The following is an 18,118-nucleotide window of genomic DNA, read 5'->3' on the forward strand; positions in this document are numbered from 1 at the left end:
GTAATAACAACATAACACTTTTTTGGGTACCATGTCAACTCCAAAGTGCAGTATTTCAAATTAAGACATGTTTCAACTTGAGCTGTCCATTGTGCTGAATCTTACAATGGAGAATGTAAATAGAGTGAAATTCATCTATCTTTTTTTCCCAACCGATTATCTCAGCTGACTTTGGGCTGATTTTTTTCCCCAATTTGATTTCTCCCCGCAAACCAGGCCTTTTTTTCCTTCACTGCCCCAAGCCCAGCAAATCCATCACCTTGTTTACGATTGACGTGTGGTCTCGCAAATGAATCATGATGCGTTCAAGGGCAGCTCAGAAAAATGTAAATCTTTTTATAAAGAAGGAAATAAACGAATTCAACTAGTGGATGTTATGTGTGGGAGGAACAGGAAAATCTCCAGGGCTATAAATATGTTCACTAGACACTTATAGTTGCCCAGAATGGAAAATAAAAACACAAATATATTTAAATTCAGCTCCTATTTTCGCTGAAACAAATTAGTTTATCAACAACTCTTTGTGAAAATGAAAAAAAAAAAAAAGAATACAAACTACCAATTGAGCTTTATTGGTTTGTTGATAACAATAATTACACAGGTACATCTATAAACAAAAAGAAACGGCACACTTTCACTGTTACCTAAACTTCGCGCGAGTATAGCTACTGCTGGTATGCACCCGGGCATCTCTTATAAATGTACAGGTTGTCTGCTGGCATTAAGAGACCAGTTTTATCCCCCCCCCTCCCCATCTCATTAGCTTGGCTAAGAAAGCAAATTCCTTTTTTGTTCCATCCGTACAATGTACCATTATGCACTGCATACCGAGATTGCGAACCTCTTTTCACAGCAGCTATACAAAGTTATTGCAATGCTATCACAGAACAGGGACACAACCAACACAGAAGATACATAGTTTGGATAGGGAGAGCTCCACTACAAGGGATTTGTAATTTATTGATCCAATTTCTTCCGAAAACCGTGTGTGTACATGAGGGGAAAGTTTGCAAACATTCTAAAAACACTGTTTTTCAGTATAAACAATAAACCAATATGTGACTGTGTCCTTCTCTGCCTCGGCACAGATTACATACACTGTCCCTTTTAAAGCATATGGAATGTAATCCACACAGGCAAAAACACTTTCAGTTGTAGACCAAACTCCGGTGAAGATGATTGCTTGTTGACATTGTAAGCCATCCTTGCACCCCCCACCCCGCCGCCCCCGTTCACATTTAAAAACAACGGAACTGAAAACCACTTCAACGTTACATTATGGGATGCGATGACATTTCCCCCGTCTCCAAATTGACATTTTTTTTTTGTCTTTCCTTAACAAAAAGTGTTCTCTACAATCAGACTACTAAAAAACCTGTATTTAGAAAATAGTTGATAGAAATATTCCCCTGAATTGTACAAGAAAAAGAGGTACAGGGAGCACTGATAAAGATGTGGTTTGAGAGATGTTATTCTGCTTCCTCATCTTTTTCCTCTGCTGCATCTGTGGCTGGCGCCTGCAACACACGGAAAGAGTTTTCAAAAATGATCACAAAGGTTACCTTCATGCTGCCAATACTGACCTCTTCCTCAGCTTTGGCTTCGCCATTCTCAGCGGGGGCATCTTCTGCCTTCTCTTCGGGCTTGGCCTTCTCCACCTCCTTACCTTTCTTAGGCTTAGTAGCTGCCTTCTGCAAGGGAACATTGTTTCAAATTGACAGTAAAATAGGCAAAAATATTCTTCATTGTTTTCCAAAGTGAAATGTCATTGCATGATAGTAATAGTTGTCGGGTAATTGATTAATCGTTGCACTTTTTTATGCAACACAGAGCAGTTTACAAGGTAACATACCTTTGGCTTGGGTTGGGGCTCTGGCGTTGCAGGCGCGGCAGTTTTCTGCAAAAATCAACGTGTTTTATTTATGAATAAATAACAGCTAAAATGTAAACAGTCCATATGGCGTGTTTATGGACTTACAATGAATCTGCCAGATCTCCTCTTGGGCTGCTTGTTGGGAAAAAAAAAAAAAAAAAGGATGATTACTTTTCGTATTGAGTTGTGCGCTTTTACTGACCCCTACAGGGTGACGGGGATGTTTTCATTCATATAATAAATTAAAATCCGATTGATTATGAATTCATATATTTAATACTGTATTCCTTACCACTGTTTCAGTTGCCTCTTTATCGTCCTGCAAAATAAAGCAAAATATAATTGAAAAAGTACAATCCATGCATTATTTTCTTAGTTTGAGTGCATAAGTATTGCTGTGGCTATAATTTAATTTTCCACACTGGACAAATTAGCCATCTGTCTTGCATCTACTAAGTATACAAATTTTAAGTGGGCGTGTCGAGGCAGTCTTATGTCGCGGGACTTTTTGCTCCATCCAAAAAAAAAGAGCCTTGTTTTGCAAAATATGGCAACAGCTGCTGCGATCACATTAAAACGACCGTCACGGTCGTCTCGAATAAAAAGCCAACAATGCAGTTAGAATGAATGTAAAGGAAGGGACGAAACTCCGCCCCCTTTTCCACATATCCTTTTATTGATAAGAATGATCAAGTTGCTGTTTGCGCGTGTTTTGCTTTCCCGCCATTAATTTGAAAAGGTTTTCGTCCACTGTGTGTCGCTCGGCCCGAGAATCCCGCCCCCCAGCAACAAGAGCGGCGGTGTGCTAACGGAGGCTCGCCATTACATAACCTTCCCCGAGCCGTCTAGCTAACACGACGAACGCAGTCCAAACAGCTGCGTTTTCACCGCGGCTAATGGCGGCCCTCCGCTAACAATGGCGTTCATATGCAACGAAAGTGATAAATAAAATATGTTCCACATGGTGGCGTGGCCTTAATAGAAAATATCCCACACTGAATGGCCTTAACTTGGGTGGAATTCTAACGGATTTTAAGCCTTCTAATGGCAGCAAAAGTGAAACTTAACTATCCTGCGTGACTGACTGCTCGTATGAGACAAATCAATATGCCGCTAACTTTCTCTGCAGAAAAATAAGCTGTCGACGGAGCGCCGACACCGCAAAAGCGTTTATGTAAACATGCAACCGTGCACTGCATCGTCATGCAGCAAAACCACACAAATTCGCACAAATAGTCGGGAAAATATATTTTTATATATTTTGACAATGCATCGCGTGATAAGAGCAACAATCACCACCTAGAAATAAAATCAGGACGACGCGTACAAACTCAAGCGGTGGCAACAAGCGCGACATTTTTTTTTTTTTTTTTAACATTTGCCCAGAAGTCGAAAGCGAATAAGTAGCAACTCGCGCTCCAACGAGCAATTTGTACAAGCAGCAGTCGTGGGTTATAAATGCTGTACTACTGAATGCAAGAAATATCTCGGATTACTCACTTTGCTCCTTTTAGGCATGGTAGATTTGTGAGGGGTGTTTGTGGAAAAGGGAAAAAAACTGCAAAGTGTAACTGAATACGGGACAAAAATATACAGTAGTCCGAATAAAGCTGTACAAGTACAGTCTAATACAGGGCAGCGAGATGATAATGTTCCATTGGAAGAAAACTAGCTCAAACCGGATTGGATTCCCCCCCTCCCTTCTTATTTAAATCTTATAGTTCCTGCGTGATTGACGACCGTCGACCCGCCCACACCGCCTGCTGATTGGTTAACACAGCGGTCAGCAACGCGATTTCAAATCTGCACTATTTTATGAGTGGATAGCTCATACGTCAATCAACTATTTCGACAAGGTGGTTGTCTTTCTGGACAGCCATCTGCTTTGGGGGGAAAAAAGCGGAAAATGTCGCAAGTTCTCTCCTCAACCTCGCTTGAGCAGTTATTGTCTTGCAAACATTTTGTTGGCCGCAATGTTTGCGCGAGCAGATGTGAATTTTTTTTTCTGCCTCACCGTGCAATTGTCCCGATAACGGCGAATGGATATTGGTTGTGGATTGAGAGAGGGGTGTGTACTTTCGCAGCCAAGTCTTTTGTATTAGGATTGGGAAAATGGCGACAGGATAATTGTGCTTGTGCAACACCATCTCGCAATGTGCACAGCGACAGCTTCCGCCATTGTGCTGTGTGAACACCAAGCATGACCTAAGCGGCGCTGCGGATTCATTTAATTCGTCATACTTCCATTTTTGTCTACCATTCGGGGATCTCCTGCACGGTGTCAATGGGGAATAACTAAATGCATTTTCACGTGTCATTCCCTGCAGTGTTGCATTTGCAATTTAATTTTGTTTGTGTTGTGCAGACCGTGCCACACAAGTCACGTGTGATTTGACTCTAAGCAAATGTTGCCATCACAGTATTTAAAATTCAGCTTGACATTGCAACATTGGAACACACACAAAAAAAATGATTTCCATCCCCACAAGAATGAAAACAACCAATAGTCACATATTGCTTTTTTTTTTTAATGCCAGATTCAATCCAGGTTCTTTGTTGCTGGTGCCCCAAGAAATTATTTGACTAATTTGAAACAGAAAAACAATCATCAGTGCACCATAAATAATTTAAACCTAGTGAGTCCTACCTCTTAGACTTTAAAAGGTTTTGTTGCATTTTGCCACAGACATTGTGCTGCTCCTTCTAGTGCATTTGTGTTGGCCAGTAGTAAGCGGATGGATGAGTTTCATAACAAACTCAGTAAACTGCAGTAATTTTTTTTTTTCAAAGGATTAACGGCTGTGAATATTATTATATTGTCTGTCTTATGTGTTGCTGTATCTTTTGTGGAGTGGAAAGAAATGCCTGTGAATGGATCAACTGGATATTTGGACACGATATGTGCCCTGGTGTTATGAGGGCAATGCCCATGACCTGCATGATAGAAATTCACGTACAGTAACGAGAGTGAAATCTTGCCACACAACAACACAGCCTAATAAGATCAGTAACAATAAACCTTAGTCGGCTTTAATCATCGATTAATCAATTGCTGACATGACAAAAAATAATCCCACATTAACGTGAGCTCCAAAGGCACGCCTTTTTGAGAACAAACCAATTAATTATGATATATTAGACAATTGGGGCAGTTAGCTGGAACTAATGGCATGAACAATATGTCCTTTATGAAGTAATTTAAGGCGATATATAGATGAGCACAAATGATGAGCTGTGACTGATGATCTCTGACACAGTGGGACGAAGAGTTACATCCATTCTGAGGCCATATGTAAGGGGATCAGAGGGCTTTTGTATTGCTAACTGACCATCCCCCACTGTCTTCCCCTTGTTTTCATGGTTGTTTCCTTGCCCGCCGTGTCTTTACAGGACTCAGTGTGGTGGCATTTCAACTTCATGAAACCACAAATAAAGGCCAGATTAAAATACAGTAAAAAGACATTTGGCAAATATATAATATCAATAACATATGTGTGAGCTTCTCAAAAACATCTCTCAAGTTTACATTTCTCATGTTTCCAAATGATTTCCTGGTTTGCTTTATTAAACAATTTATCACTGAAATAATGGTGCAAAACGCAGAAAAAAAAGAAAAAAATAATATCCAAATATACTGAATTAATTTGGCTTTCATTGTGTTGAAATCTAATACATTTCAGAATATTGTACACTGTATGCAAGTTGATATAAGCACAATGTTATTAGACACCGCCCTCTAGCGGTACATTTTGAGTACAGCAGCATCTGAAAAAGGTTTCAATCACCTTATTAGGAAGCATCTTAAGATGGTGTGTGAAATTCAAAGCCTTCGCATCAAATACGACCCAACATATAATTATATCTGACACGCAAGCTAATTTTAGATGTATATTATTAACTATCCACCGGTAAATAGGATTTATTATCACCGCAACAGCTGAAGCACTGGCCCCGCCCTTACACACGCGCAACACAACACCTGAATAGTTTTGGGGAGTTTTGACACGGATCTTCTTGTCTCCTTTACGACCAATTAAGGTCTTTTTATGTCTTAAAAAATGATATATATATATATAAAATAATTATATGTGTAAAGATTTATGAATCTCAGCTCTCGCTCTCTCTCACGTGACGTCACTTGTCTCTTCTGAAATGACATCCATCACACCCACAGAGGACTTTGCAGTCACTATGGAGAAGAAAAAAAAAGGGCTGGGTTTCCATGACCTTTGTACCCAGTATGAGAGTTGAAACGACAAACTCACCTGCTGGTGTTTCAGGAAATGAAGCTTGGCTCCATGACACACTACAACGGGATTAATAACAAAGTAAGTTTTCATTTTACAACCATTCTAAATGATCCTGGAAAATAATAACATTCTGAAGCTCCTGTTAATTCAAATAAAAATTGGTGAATCTCAGTTTTACTCCACAGAGATCATTTATGTATATTACCTATGTTCTTAAAAATAAAATAATAATAATTTCATACAACCAAATTATTTCTATTGCCATCTTTCAGGTTGAATAAAAGAATGGACCTCGACACATGCCTCTGGCTCATAGTGTGTGCAACTGGAGGTCAGTATACTAAATTTATTATTTAATGCTATTCTGGAAAAAAACATGTCCTTTCAAACTGAGTTTCATTTTTGTACTCACGCTTGCACACACAACATACCTTGAGCAAATATGTACTTGAGTACTTGAACAGTGCTGTCATGCATTCATTCGGATTATTCTGAATGATGGAAAGTTCAGCCAAAGTTTACTCGGTATCAATCACTTTCTCTCCTTTTCCTTCTTTTTGAACTTTAAAACCGAATATAATACACAAATGACAGAAACACATACATTAGTAAAGTTGGTCCTTTTTTTTTCATCACACAAACTCTTGTATTATTTTACAAATACGAAGTTTTCAGGTAATTTATTGCTTCCACTTTCCCATGATGTCTTCAGTGATGGGACAGTTCCAAGTGGAGCCTCTGGATTCGACCGTTCTAAAAGGAACCGATGCTCGATTCACCGCCACTGTGCAGGGAAAGTGGGAGGTCATGACGTGGAACGTCCGAGGTTTTCTGGTCCTCACCTTTCCCCGAAGTGGTAACGTGTCCTCAGCCTCGGAACAATTTTCAGCCTCCATCTGCTCTGCCGAGGACACCAGCTGCGTTGTTTTCACCATCCACAACACTTCTCGTAGAGAAGCTGGGCCGGTTATTTGTACCGTGCAAGGAGACTATGGTTCAAAATCAGCAACGCTACATGTTCAAGGTGCTGTCCATTTGTTAACAGCTACATTATTTTCATGTTGTATAATTATCAAACAAAAATCAAACTTCGAAATAATGTTCTTGAACATTTCAATTAAGAGGCCAAAGTGTCTTCAATTTTTTTCTGCTTCTGTAAATTAGAGAGCGGTGCAGTCCAAATCCAGGGGGGTAATTTGAAGGTGGCCGAGGATGAGGAGGTGGAGTTCAACTGCGTGACTTCAGCTTGGTTCCCTAATCCAGTTGTTAGCTGGAAGCTGAATGGTGGCCCTGTAGATGGCAACCTGTACAACAATACTCATGTGCCTCATGGAGATTCCTTCAACTCCTCCAGTGTCCTCAAGTTTAAAGCGGTCAAAAATTCTACCGTGGAGTGTTTGGCGATGCTGCAGACACTAACAAAGCCACTATCCAGCACGGTCTTCTTAGTAGTTGGTAAGAAAAAGAATTCAATTCTCAAATTCTCAATTCTTCTAAAATAATTCAAACGTGAGCAACTATCACATTTGTTCAGTTGTTTTACTTTGTCTAGACCAGTGGTTTTTAACCTTGTTGGAGATACTCGTTTAAAATCCTAACCCTAGTGGGGTTTCAATGTAGGGTTTAAAACTAGAATTAGGGTTTCAAAGTAGGGTTTAAAACTAGGGTTAGGGTTTCAAAGTAGGGTTAGGGTTAGGCTTAGGGTTATGGTTATGGTTAGGGTTAGGGTTAGAATTAGGGTTTCCAAGTAGGGTTTAAAACTAGGGTTAGGGTTTCAAAGTAGGTTTAGGGTTGGGGTTAGGCTTAGGGTTATGGTTATGGTTATGGTTAGGGTTAGGGTTAGGGTTTCAAAGTTGCGTTAGGGTTAGGGTTAGGGTTAGGGTTGTTTTACTTTGTCTAGACCAGTGGTTTTTAACCTTGTTGGAGATACTCGTTTAAAATCCTAACCCTAGTGGGGTTTCAATGTAGGGTTTAAAACTAGAATTAGGGTTTCAAAGTAGGGTTTAAAACTAGGGTTAGGGTTTCAAAGTAGGGTTAGGGTTAGGCTTAGGGTTATGGTTATGGTTATGGTTAGGGTTAGGGTTAGAATTAGGGTTTCCAAGTAGGGTTTAAAACTAGGGTTAGGGTTTCAAAGTAGGCTTAGGGTTGGGGTTAGGCTTAGGGTTATGGTTATGGTTAGGGTTAGGTTTAGGGTTTCAAAGTTGCGTTAGGGTTAGGGTTAGGGTTAGGGTTGTTTTACTTTGTCTAGACCAGTGGTTTTTAACCTTGTTGGAGATACTCGTTTAAAATCCTAACCCTAGTGGGGTTTCAATGTAGGGTTTAAAACTAGAATTAGGGTTTCAAAGTAGGGTTTAAAACTAGGGTTAGGGTTTCAAAGTAGGCTTAGGGTTGGGGTTAGGCTTAGGGTTATGGTTATGGTTATGGTTAGGGTTAGGGTTTCAAAGTTGCGTTAGGGTTAGGGTTAGGGTTAGGGTTGTTTTACTTTGTCTAGACCAGTGGTTTTTAACCTTGTTGGAGATACTCGTTTAAAATCCTAACCCTAGTGGGGTTTCAATGTAGGGTTTAAAACTAGAATTAGGGTTTCAAAGTAGGGTTTAAACCTAGGGTTAGGGTTTCAAAGTAGGGTTTCATAATAGAGTTAGGGTTTCAAAGTAGGGTTTCATAATAGAGTTAGGGTTTCAAAGTAGGGTTTAAAACTAGGGTTAGGGTTTCAAAGTAGGGTTTCAAACTAGGGTTAGGTTTCCAAACTAGGAATTCATACTTGGGTTACGGTTAGCATCAACTACAAGACCCGGGGGCCAGACAGAGCCCGCCACATCATTTTATGTGGCCCACAAAGACAAATTTTGCATTGGCCTCCTGTGTCAATAATTTCCTTTCTTTGTAAAGTATTAAGTCCTATAAATTATGAATTCTGCCATTTCCTTTGACAGTACCGAAGCCTCCAGACTGGACCATCCTGATAGCTCTGGTTTGCTCTTTTGGAGGTGTTGCTCTGCTATTTTTACTCATTTATGGCATATTCTTTTGCTACAAACGCAAGAAAGAAAAAGGTAAGTGGCCACAGTTTGAAAAGTATCTTGTTTAGTTGCAGATCATACTGTAACTACTTTAAACAAAAATAGGCAATAATAAAACTTGCACCTCACAATGCAATATGGTAAGGGCATTTGTTACAATTTAATATTTTGTCATTCCAGAACCTAACTACCAAGAGGAAATGACGTAAGGAGCCACTCTACTTACAATATAAGATTTTATTGTTGTTTCTCTCGAGAAAAAAAAGTAACATTTCATTTCCACTTTTCACATGTCTTCTCCTATTTCTGTTCTTAGTAGAAGAGTAAGAACACAGAGCCAGTTGAGCGGACTGAGACCACCTGGACAGAAACAAGGTCGAGTCAATGCAGGTTATGTGACAGATGGTCAAACAAGTAAGCCTGGGGATTACGAAACACTGCACCCAAACTTTCCACAAACGTGATTAATAATCGCATCATTGAAACAGTCATACCAATCACGCCAACGAGCTTCTTCCCTCCCTTATCTGATTTACAGATGTCACTTCAAGTGATCTTACAGACAGTGGTTACTCCCACACAACTCCCTCCAATTTTTTTGAGGTAGGTACAGTATTTATTTATGTAGTCATTTATTTAGTCATTTATTTTATTTTATTCATTTTTTTATTCATTCAATTATTTTTATTTTTTTAGATGCCTGATGCTGTTTATAATAACCACACAGAAGATGACTCCAACAACGTGGGTGAAGGTTTCAGAAAACACAGACATGCCACTACTGTGTAGAAAGACTAAAAACCTTGGACCCCAAAGACTGAAACAAGTCATGTGTGTGTGGGCTGGACTGTTATACTATGTGTATTTGTAAAAATGAGAATTATATTAATTATATTACTCACGCTGTACAGTATATTACTATATTTTTTTGGAGGAGTTCTAATGCATGTTGGACCTTTCTCATCGACTCATGCATGAAAAGGCCACAAAAGCCTCTTCAAGAGGAAAGCAGGTGATTGAAGGTTGCTCCACAGTGTGGAGCTAGAGACTCACTTATTGGTCTTCTGCATTTGAGTGGGAGGAGAGAAAAAAAAACAACCCATCCTGTATAAAAGCCAGCATCTCTGTGAGAAGAGCTACCACAGGCATCATTGGAGACATCAGGGACGTTCTGAACTTGACCTACGCACACGTGCTGCAATGAGTGAGGTAGGGTTTCTTTTTAAGAAGAAAAAAAAAAAAAGGTTTTCCATATTCAGGTTTGTATGCTATTCCTTTCAAAACATTCAGTTCAAATATTTGCCGAATAATTTGGAAAAATAGTTTGTTTTAATGACGGTTCGGTCATGTCCTAGTTGATAAAACTGTGATTTTTAATTCTGTATGATAAATCCAATTAAAAATCCAATTATTTTAAGACATGTTTACTGACGCAGTTCAATCAACGCATCAACATTTGAGTGGCCTCTGCAATGTTTACCTGCCTCGGAGTTTAATTATGCTGAGAGTGTTGTCAACGATTTGTTTCATCATCTAAAGTAGACTTGAGCCCTTTACTACATTAAATTAACTAGATAAGAGTGTTAGAAGTTGCTGAGCAGTGTAAAAAAGACAAAGTGAGATTGGGAAAAGCATCACTGTTTTGCTGACTTGGTAAAATCATAGTGGTGTGTAAGAAAAGGGATTATTTAAAAAATTCAGTGCAGCACATAATGATCAATATATATTCTGTTTTGATCCCGGCGGATTTGAGGCGTTTCTATTTTCCTTTGATAAAAGAAAATATTTTAATCTGAGATTTTCTGTGATTTGTCCTGCAGACCAAACTTAATCCTTCTTCAAAACCATGAACAGATACAACAAAGAAATAATCTCTAATCCACCGAAAGTACCATTAGGCCTTGGTGCTGTCAGTCAACTTCTTAAAGCATGTTTTGGAATGTGGGTTTTTCCTAAATCTGTAAAATGCCTTTGTAGCTCGCATCTTTTGAAAGCTACTGTCACTTCAGGGACGAGCTGTGCCAGAAGCAGATGCTCATGTAAATGCATCCAAAATACATCAACAATAACATTTAGTAGAAAAACAAGAAATGCATAATGAAAATAGTTATTTTAAGCAATTCCCAAGTATAAGCACTATTTAAATATCCCCCGTTCCAGCATTTGTTAAATCATCAAAGATTCACTTTTATCTATTTGCAAAAGCTATTCTAGGACTATATTGAAAAGATCAAAACCATATAGTGTAAACAAACGCACAATCCTGTTTTTTCCTTGGATATTCTAACTAGTCATGTTTGTTCAATCAGTCCAACAGCGGGAGTCAAAGACTCACGCTGTCATCCTTATTTCCAGTCTGGTGGTGGAAGGGCTACTGAAAGCTTGTTATGGTGCTAGAATGAGCTGTCTGTGACCCACTTTTGCTGTCTCCTAGTTAAATGTTAATAGATCCTGAGTGCAGCATGGTGTCTTCTCCGGGGAGCTTCAACTATCAGGAGAACTAAAAATAGTCTCCCAACCTATCAACACACTCACTCAGTCACACTCAGTCACTGACTCACTGACTCACTCACTGACTCAATCAGTCACTGACTCACTGACTGACTCACTGACTCAGTCACTCAGTCACTGACTCACTGACTCACTCACTGACTCACTCAATCACTCAGTCACTAACTCACTCACTGACTTAGTGACTCCCTCAGTCACTCAGTCACTGACTCACTAAGTCACTAAGTCACTCAGTCACTGACTCACGGACTCACTCACTCAGTCACTGACTCACTGTCTCACTCACTCACTCACTCACTCACTCACTCACTCACTCACTCACTCACTCACTCACTCACTCACTCACTCACTCACTCACTCACTCACTCACTCACTCACTCACTCACTCACTCACTCACTCACTCACTCACTGACTAAATCCCTCAGTCACCGACTCACTGACTCAGTCACTGACTCACTCAGTCACTCAGTCACTGACTCACTGACTGACTGACTGACTGACTGACTGACTGACTGACTGACTGACTCACTCACTCACTCACTCACTCACTCACTCACTCACTCACTCACTCACTCACTCACTCACTCACTCACTCACTCACTCACTCACAGGACAGACACATATCAAAACAGATGGTCAAACATTTTCTCTTTGATTGTTTGAGGAAATTGAATTGTCCCTTATTTCCCCTCATTCATCAAATCTGCTCCGCTGTTTCAAATTTGGTGGTGGAGCCACTGGATTAATAATTTAGGTAGAGCTGAGTGAGAGAGTGATGCTATCTGCGGGGAAACAAATCAAATAGCGCGCGAGCAAAATCAAATTCCACCTGACTCGTGCATTCATCTCGGAGAAGAGAGATACGAGGTGGAGTCAGGGCTTGGGGAATAGAGCTGGATGTGCTTTGAGAGTGAACAAATTGAATCTGAATCAAGCAGCTGTTGCTTCCCAGATGCTGGAACATCTTTGCTTTTCAAAGTGGTTGCATCTTTTTTTTTTTGATGGTTTGGTTGGGCTGCAACCTCGGCCTGTCAGAGGAGAATAGCTTGGAGCTGTGATGATGATGATGATGATGAAGATGAAGATGATGTGTTTGGCTGGTGTCCTGCTCCAAGACAATCTGGCTCTTTATCCAAAGATGTAATTCATTGCAAATATTATCATTATCTATATTTGAATGATATTTACTATTTTTGTCTTTACAGAAACAAATATCGACAACCATAATTGGGAACAAAGCATCAGCGGGCCAAGGTATTGATCAAAATGCATATTATTTATCGTTGTAGAAAAAAATGACTTTATGACGATTGTGTCTCCTTTTATTTTAATAGCACATAAACATTATACTGTCTCAGAGGGATTGTTTTAGATAAGTGTCCGACAATTATATACAAAACAACAACGTTGATGTAATCCACTGGAAGACCTACTTTGCAAACTGGGCCATGTAGTATTTGTTTTAATGTGATTCAAATCCCTTCAGTGTATAAACAGCACAATTTGGCTTCGCTTGGATGGTAGGATCCTTTGAAATTCATAAATGGCTCTAAGTAAAAAAAAAAAAAATGCCATCCTGCAAAATTAGAATATGCATGAAGAAAGTAGAAACTCATGCATTGCTTCGCTCCAGTTTGAATTCTTTCAATATATTATATAACAAAATTTTCTCTCACTGAAATAATTTGTCATTATTTTTTTAACTTAGTATTTTCAATATAAAGGCAATATCAGTCATTGGATGAACCTTTTTACTCAACTTCTCCTGGGAGCCAATTTGACTGTGACCTTTTACTATCTTCTTATGGGAATAATATATTCCCATCATGCACTTGGGCAATTTGAGTCATTCATGCAGCAGCACAACACACTTGGGAGAGTGTGACGTGCTTATGAAACCGACCGGAGTTGGGTATTGATTCTGTGAAGTGGAAACGTGTGTGTGTGTGTCTATTGAACTCATGATAGATATTTGAATTGATTCCACTGTCACGTCCCATCCAAAGGTCGCCAGGGTCAACAAAAAGATCCAACTAAATGTAAGTAGATGAAAAAATGTCAGGTCAAACAAGGAAAGGTCAGCACTATTAAAGTTCACTGCCTGGTCCACCTGTATGCTGCATGGAGAACACAAATCACATTTATTTGAAGGAATTTATGTTAAAACTTTGAACCGCACTTGAGATGAAATAGTATGACAAGTTCATATCGGTATTTATATTGTTTTTTCAAATGTTCAGGAGAATCTCCCATAGCTAGATTTAAAGATAAAGGATAAATTCATCATTGACAGTTGTCCATCCTGAACTTTAAATTGTAGAAATAAAAAAATAAAAAAATAGATAAATAAAAAATAGTTAAATAAAAAAATAAATAGTATAAAAATAAAATTTTTTTTGTTCATCCTGAACTTTAAATTGTTGAAATAAATAAATAAAAAAATACATGAAAAATAGTTAAATTAAAAAAATTAAAAATTAAAAATTAATAAAAAATAAAAAATAAAAAATAAAAATAAATAAAAAATAAAAAATAAATAGAAAATAAAAATAACAAAAAATAAATAAATAAATTAAAAAAAAAAAAATTGTCCATCCTGAACTTTAAATTGTAGAAATAAATAAAGAAAAAAAAACATGAAAAATAGATAAAAAAAAATAAAAAATTAAAAAAATAAAAAAAATTAAAAATTAAAAATTAAAAAAAAAAAATAAAATAAAAAAAATAAAATAAAAAATAAAAAATAAAAAATAAAAAATAAAAAATAAAAAATAAAAAATAAAAAATAAATAGAAAATAAAAATAAAAATAAAAATAAAAATAAAAATAAAAATAAAAATAAAAATAAAAATAAAAATAAATAATCTATCTCTCCTCAGATGAAAAGAAGAGCAACCTCCCTGAAGACTTCGATATTGATATGGACAACCCGCAAACAGAGAAGGCCGCCGTGGCCATCCAGTCGCAGTTTAGGAGATTCCAGAAGAAGAAGCAGGATATGAAGTCATAGAAGTGGCAAGGCTTGCCGGTTCCTCACATCTGCATGTTTATCAAACTGCACCATCCCAAATTCAAACAGAGGGGTACAGAACTTGGATTTGGGCTAATCAATTTTGGGAATCAGTGTATTATTGTATGTAATACTCAATTGATGATCACATTCCAGATGTAGTATCACACAGATATTTTTTCTTGTGTTTCTGGATCATTACAATAAAGATCCTCATGTTGCTGTCAATGTAATGCACCAATTTTGTTCACATTCACATTAAGCCCATCCAAATTCTCCATGATCAAGTCTCGCCAGATGTGACGGCCTTCAGAGGACATCTCAAGTCTTTTTTTTAAAGCATCATCATCATCATCAAGGTCATTCATGCCAAACACATTGGGGAACAGCCATTTTATTAAGCAAATTTGAATTTTGTGTTAGTTTATCTTTATTCCAGTGCCACCACGGTGAACACCGATGTTAAAAAATAAAATGTGACATTGTTTGTTGTTAAAAACAAAACATCAGAACGAAGACAGTTAGGAATGAAGCGAATCATAGAAACCGACCAAAAAAAAAAAAAAAAAAACCCTCACAGAAGAACGAGTAATATATTCTTCTCCCTTCAGCAAGAATCATTAAGGAACCAAAAGTCAAAACGCGCCAGGGTAGCCCACAAAATAAAGCAAAAAAAAAAAAAAAATCCTTATATTATTTTTCGGGTATTTCCCAAATTCTCTCTCTATATTTTTTATTTTGAATAGGGGGGGAACTGCTGGATTGTCTCACATTTTCTTTTCCCTGTAGAGGAGCATCACTGCAATGCAGCAACAGTAGATCTAGCGAGGAGCGTGAGCGCCCCGAGAACTCCTCCTAGTGCACTGAGAGAAGGGGACACACTCAAGTTGGCTCACTTTGGAAAGACCAACCATTAGTTGTGGAAACCCGCCATGTTCTAGCCTAACACCACTCACCACCCTGGCACACAAGCGGTGGCAAACTACCTGAAGACATAGCTGGAATGTGTCCAGTACACTCACAACATAATTATTTTTCATCATTACAGTACAGTATAGAGCAATAATTTTCATAGACTTTTTTTTTTTCTTCATATTGCACCATTGGAGAATGGGACACAGAAAGATCGACAGAGACGCCATTTCCTAATTAAAACAAGATATGTGCAAACATGACTAAAGACTTTATTAACCAAATCAATTCTTCCCTGTAATATCCACAAATAAAAGTGATTTCTCTTTTCATATATATATTTATAGTAATAAGAATAATAAATCTTCACATTGGATCATTTCATAAGTGTGACAAAATGCTCGGCCGGGCTGTCCGGCTATGATGGTAATCGTCATTGTCTTTGAATTGGTCAGTCCCCATGCATCCATAGGAAATAGATTTTTTTTTTTTCTTCCAAAAAAAGTAACAATTTGAGAGCAGCTGAAAAGTGAACGAACGGGTGTCAATTTCTTTTGTTCCAAGTTTCATTCCGTGATATTCCATAGGAAAAAAATGACTTCTCATTCTCATTTTCCACTCCAGAAAAAAAATCACCAAAAAAAAAAGTTATTATGAAAACATTGTTGCTATGGTAATCCATTTTAATGATTATTAATAGATGTCAACTAACAATTAGTAATAATCACTCATCAATTATAAAGAACGGACAATAATGAAGAGTAAATAACGTTCCCCGTTACTCAATTAGTTTGGCAACACTCTGGGTGCAACCAATTCTGATGAGTGAATTATTTATTTTGTCATTTTCAAGTGAAAAAAAAAAAAAAAGAAAAGAAATACAAAGAGGAGATGAAAAGGAAGTTCTAAAATAAATAAAAGTAGATTAGTAAAAGTTACCGCCCCCTCTCGGGCATATTTACAGAACTGTGTGGTGAGTCAATTTACTGCACTTGAGTGTTAAGTCCAGTGTTAGAGTGAATTCTAGTCCCGTCCAAGAGCGAGGCCCCTCCCCCCTGCTGTTATACCAGCGTGTAGGACTTTGCGTAGGGATTGCTGGTCTGTTTGAGATGTCCTCGCGAGTCCAGCAGGGACTCCTGGGAGGTGCTGAGCTTGGCGGCCTGGGCCAGCTCGGAGCCCTCTCTGTGGGGGAGCGTGGCGGCTGAGCCGGGCTGCCACTGGGCCGCTGGGTCCCTGCTGGCCTGAGGGGCCTCTGTGGGTGTCGGGGGCGCCATGCGGGAGGGCCGCTTCAGCGAGCGACTCTTCTGGGGCTCCAGACAGGCCTGGCCCATGGCCGCTCTCTCTCCGCTCGCCGTTCCCCTGGATGAGCCTGAGCAGGACATGCCTCGGTTTAACAGGAAGTCCATGCGCAGGTACGGGGGGAGGTGAACCAACTCGCCGCCTGTGGGACAAGACACACAAATAAATTGGGGTTCAACTCTATGCGATATCTTTAAGAATTATAATTCATTTAAATTTTTGTTTTTAAATAACCTTTTTATTTTAAATGTTTCCCCAAAACTGTGGGGATGTTTCCAGGGATTTCTTTTAACCCTAAAGGTCATTAGGGTGTGGGGATTTATCCAACTGGACAATAAAACACATCAATGAAAAATCATCCTTTAGGACTTAGTGCTAGCATAAGCAATTAGAATGAGTAAGTTGAAAGTTAATTAGAAAATGTTAGTATGTGTCAGGCAAGGATGGGCTTTGGCAACAATTGCCTCACCCGGTCTGTGGGCCTTGGGCACGGCCATGTTCATGACCCGGCTGACGTCCTGAGGCTTGGGCGGGGAAGCAGTGAAGCGGCAGATGCCCGATTCGGACGGCGTGCTGGACGTCAGGCTGTCGGTGTAATCGTTGGTACCGGCGGTCATTTGCTCCGAGGACGTGTCGGAGATGAAGCATTCGGTGATGGTGAACTTGGCGTGGCGTAGCTGCTCCTCCATCTTGGCGTGCTCGTAGGCTCTGGCCAACTCCTCGTAGGTGGACGAAGCGCTCTCCGTTGACACCATACTGCTCCGAGCACGGTCTGGATTCGGGCCCGAGGATATTAGTGATGTAACGTTGTTAAAGATAGCAGAAAATGTAATGATGTTAGTGACGTTAATGAGAACGTTTGTATAAAAATAGACGCTGACCGGTATCCTGAGATGGGCTGACACTGTAGCTGTCACTCTCCTTGTCGACGGAGCCTGCCACTCTTGGCGTGGGCAGCCTCCAATCGGTGCTTAACGTGTGGGAGGAGACTGGAGGATGTGGGCGGTTCAGGGTCCACTGGCTGGCGTAGCGGTTACGAGCAGCCGGTCCGGCTTTGGCTGTGCGGCGGGCGGTCGGATCTGATAGGAAGAGTAAAAGAGATTTATGCAAGTCACAGAGAACAGGATATAATATTTTAAAAAGATGAACGCTAATAGAAAATTTTCAAGATGATTTGTAATTTGTCACATATAAATATGTCATATCTGGCCCCCGGGCCTTGGGTTTGACCCCAATGAGTTT

The 18,118-nt window shown here is 39.2% G+C and overlaps 4 protein-coding genes across 7 annotated transcripts in view; 2 read left to right on the top strand and 2 right to left on the bottom strand.

The window, feature by feature from the left end:
• Positions 1-549: 549 nt before the first annotated feature.
• Positions 550-3,564, bottom strand: hmgn1b (high mobility group nucleosome binding domain 1b). Of its 2 annotated transcripts, none has more exons than XM_088399090.1 (6): positions 3,374-3,564; positions 2,166-2,192; positions 1,979-2,005; positions 1,853-1,897; positions 1,584-1,691; positions 550-1,517 (listed from the first exon to the last, which is right to left on the bottom strand). In XM_088399090.1, the coding sequence occupies exons 1-6, from the start codon at positions 3,389-3,391 to the stop codon at positions 1,470-1,472; spliced, it is 273 nt and encodes a 90-aa protein (XP_088255216.1). In that variant the 5' UTR covers positions 3,392-3,564; the 3' UTR covers positions 550-1,469. The 2 variants fall into 2 exon arrangements, with proteins under 2 accessions (XP_088255216.1, XP_088255215.1); XM_088399089.1 differs by having other exon boundaries at positions 1,979-2,008; positions 3,374-3,563.
• A 2,472-nt stretch (positions 3,565-6,036) lies between these two features.
• Positions 6,037-9,970, top strand: igsf5a (immunoglobulin superfamily, member 5a). Of its 2 annotated transcripts, none has more exons than XM_088398642.1 (9): positions 6,037-6,201; positions 6,396-6,454; positions 6,836-7,147; positions 7,288-7,578; positions 9,057-9,176; positions 9,324-9,348; positions 9,460-9,557; positions 9,682-9,746; positions 9,840-9,970. In XM_088398642.1, the coding sequence occupies exons 2-9, from the start codon at positions 6,409-6,411 to the stop codon at positions 9,930-9,932; spliced, it is 1,050 nt and encodes a 349-aa protein (XP_088254768.1). In that variant the 5' UTR covers positions 6,037-6,201; positions 6,396-6,408; the 3' UTR covers positions 9,933-9,970. The 2 variants fall into 2 exon arrangements, with proteins under 2 accessions (XP_088254768.1, XP_088254769.1); XM_088398643.1 differs by having other exon boundaries at positions 9,463-9,557.
• Positions 9,971-10,223: 253 nt separating this feature from the next.
• Positions 10,224-14,893, top strand: pcp4a (Purkinje cell protein 4a). Its single transcript, XM_088398644.1, has 4 exons — positions 10,224-10,352; positions 12,861-12,909; positions 13,662-13,694; positions 14,535-14,893. Exons 1-4 carry the CDS (start codon positions 10,344-10,346, stop codon positions 14,663-14,665), a joined length of 222 nt encoding a protein of 73 aa, XP_088254770.1. The 5' UTR covers positions 10,224-10,343; the 3' UTR covers positions 14,666-14,893.
• Positions 14,894-15,043: 150 nt separating this feature from the next.
• dscama (Down syndrome cell adhesion molecule a) overlaps positions 15,044-18,118 on the bottom strand; it is a 45,716-nt gene continuing 42,641 nt past the window's right edge. For both annotated transcript variants that reach the window (XM_088398641.1, XM_088398640.1), the window contains exons 31-33: positions 17,758-17,955; positions 17,346-17,648; positions 15,044-17,018 (exon numbers count right to left, since the gene is read on the bottom strand). In XM_088398641.1, the coding sequence (XP_088254767.1) occupies positions 16,639-17,018; positions 17,346-17,648; positions 17,758-17,955 (881 nt within the window). In that variant the 3' untranslated portion in view covers positions 15,044-16,638. The remainder of the gene's footprint in view (positions 17,019-17,345; positions 17,649-17,757; positions 17,956-18,118) is intronic.

Source organism: Syngnathus floridae, chromosome 15 (assembly GCF_059516105.1).
Source record: "Syngnathus floridae isolate MCC-2025c chromosome 15, RoL_Sflo_1.0, whole genome shotgun sequence".
Classification (NCBI taxonomy): domain Eukaryota; kingdom Metazoa; phylum Chordata; class Actinopteri; order Syngnathiformes; family Syngnathidae; genus Syngnathus; species Syngnathus floridae.

Bases quoted from the DNA above. Each gene is read 5' to 3' on its own strand.
- hmgn1b (XM_088399089.1), bottom strand. The intron at 1,898-1,978 runs GTAAGTCCATAA...TGATTTTTGCAG, and splicing joins GGAGATCTGGCAGATTCATT to AAAACTGCCGCGCCTGCAAC. The intron at 1,518-1,583 runs GTCAGTATTGGC...CGTGTGTTGCAG, and splicing joins AAGCCAAAGCTGAGGAAGAG to GCGCCAGCCACAGATGCAGC.
- igsf5a (XM_088398642.1), top strand. From the start codon at position 6,409: ATGGACCTCGACACATGCCTCTGGCTCATAGTGTGTGCAACTGGAG. The intron at 6,455-6,835 runs GTCAGTATACTA...TGATGTCTTCAG, and splicing joins CATAGTGTGTGCAACTGGAG to TGATGGGACAGTTCCAAGTG. The intron at 9,558-9,681 runs GTAAGCCTGGGG...TCTGATTTACAG, and splicing joins TGTGACAGATGGTCAAACAA to ATGTCACTTCAAGTGATCTT.
- pcp4a (XM_088398644.1), top strand. The intron at 12,910-13,661 runs GTATTGATCAAA...TCCCATCCAAAG, and splicing joins CAAAGCATCAGCGGGCCAAG to GTCGCCAGGGTCAACAAAAA. The intron at 13,695-14,534 runs GTAAGTAGATGA...ATCTCTCCTCAG, and splicing joins ACAAAAAGATCCAACTAAAT to ATGAAAAGAAGAGCAACCTC.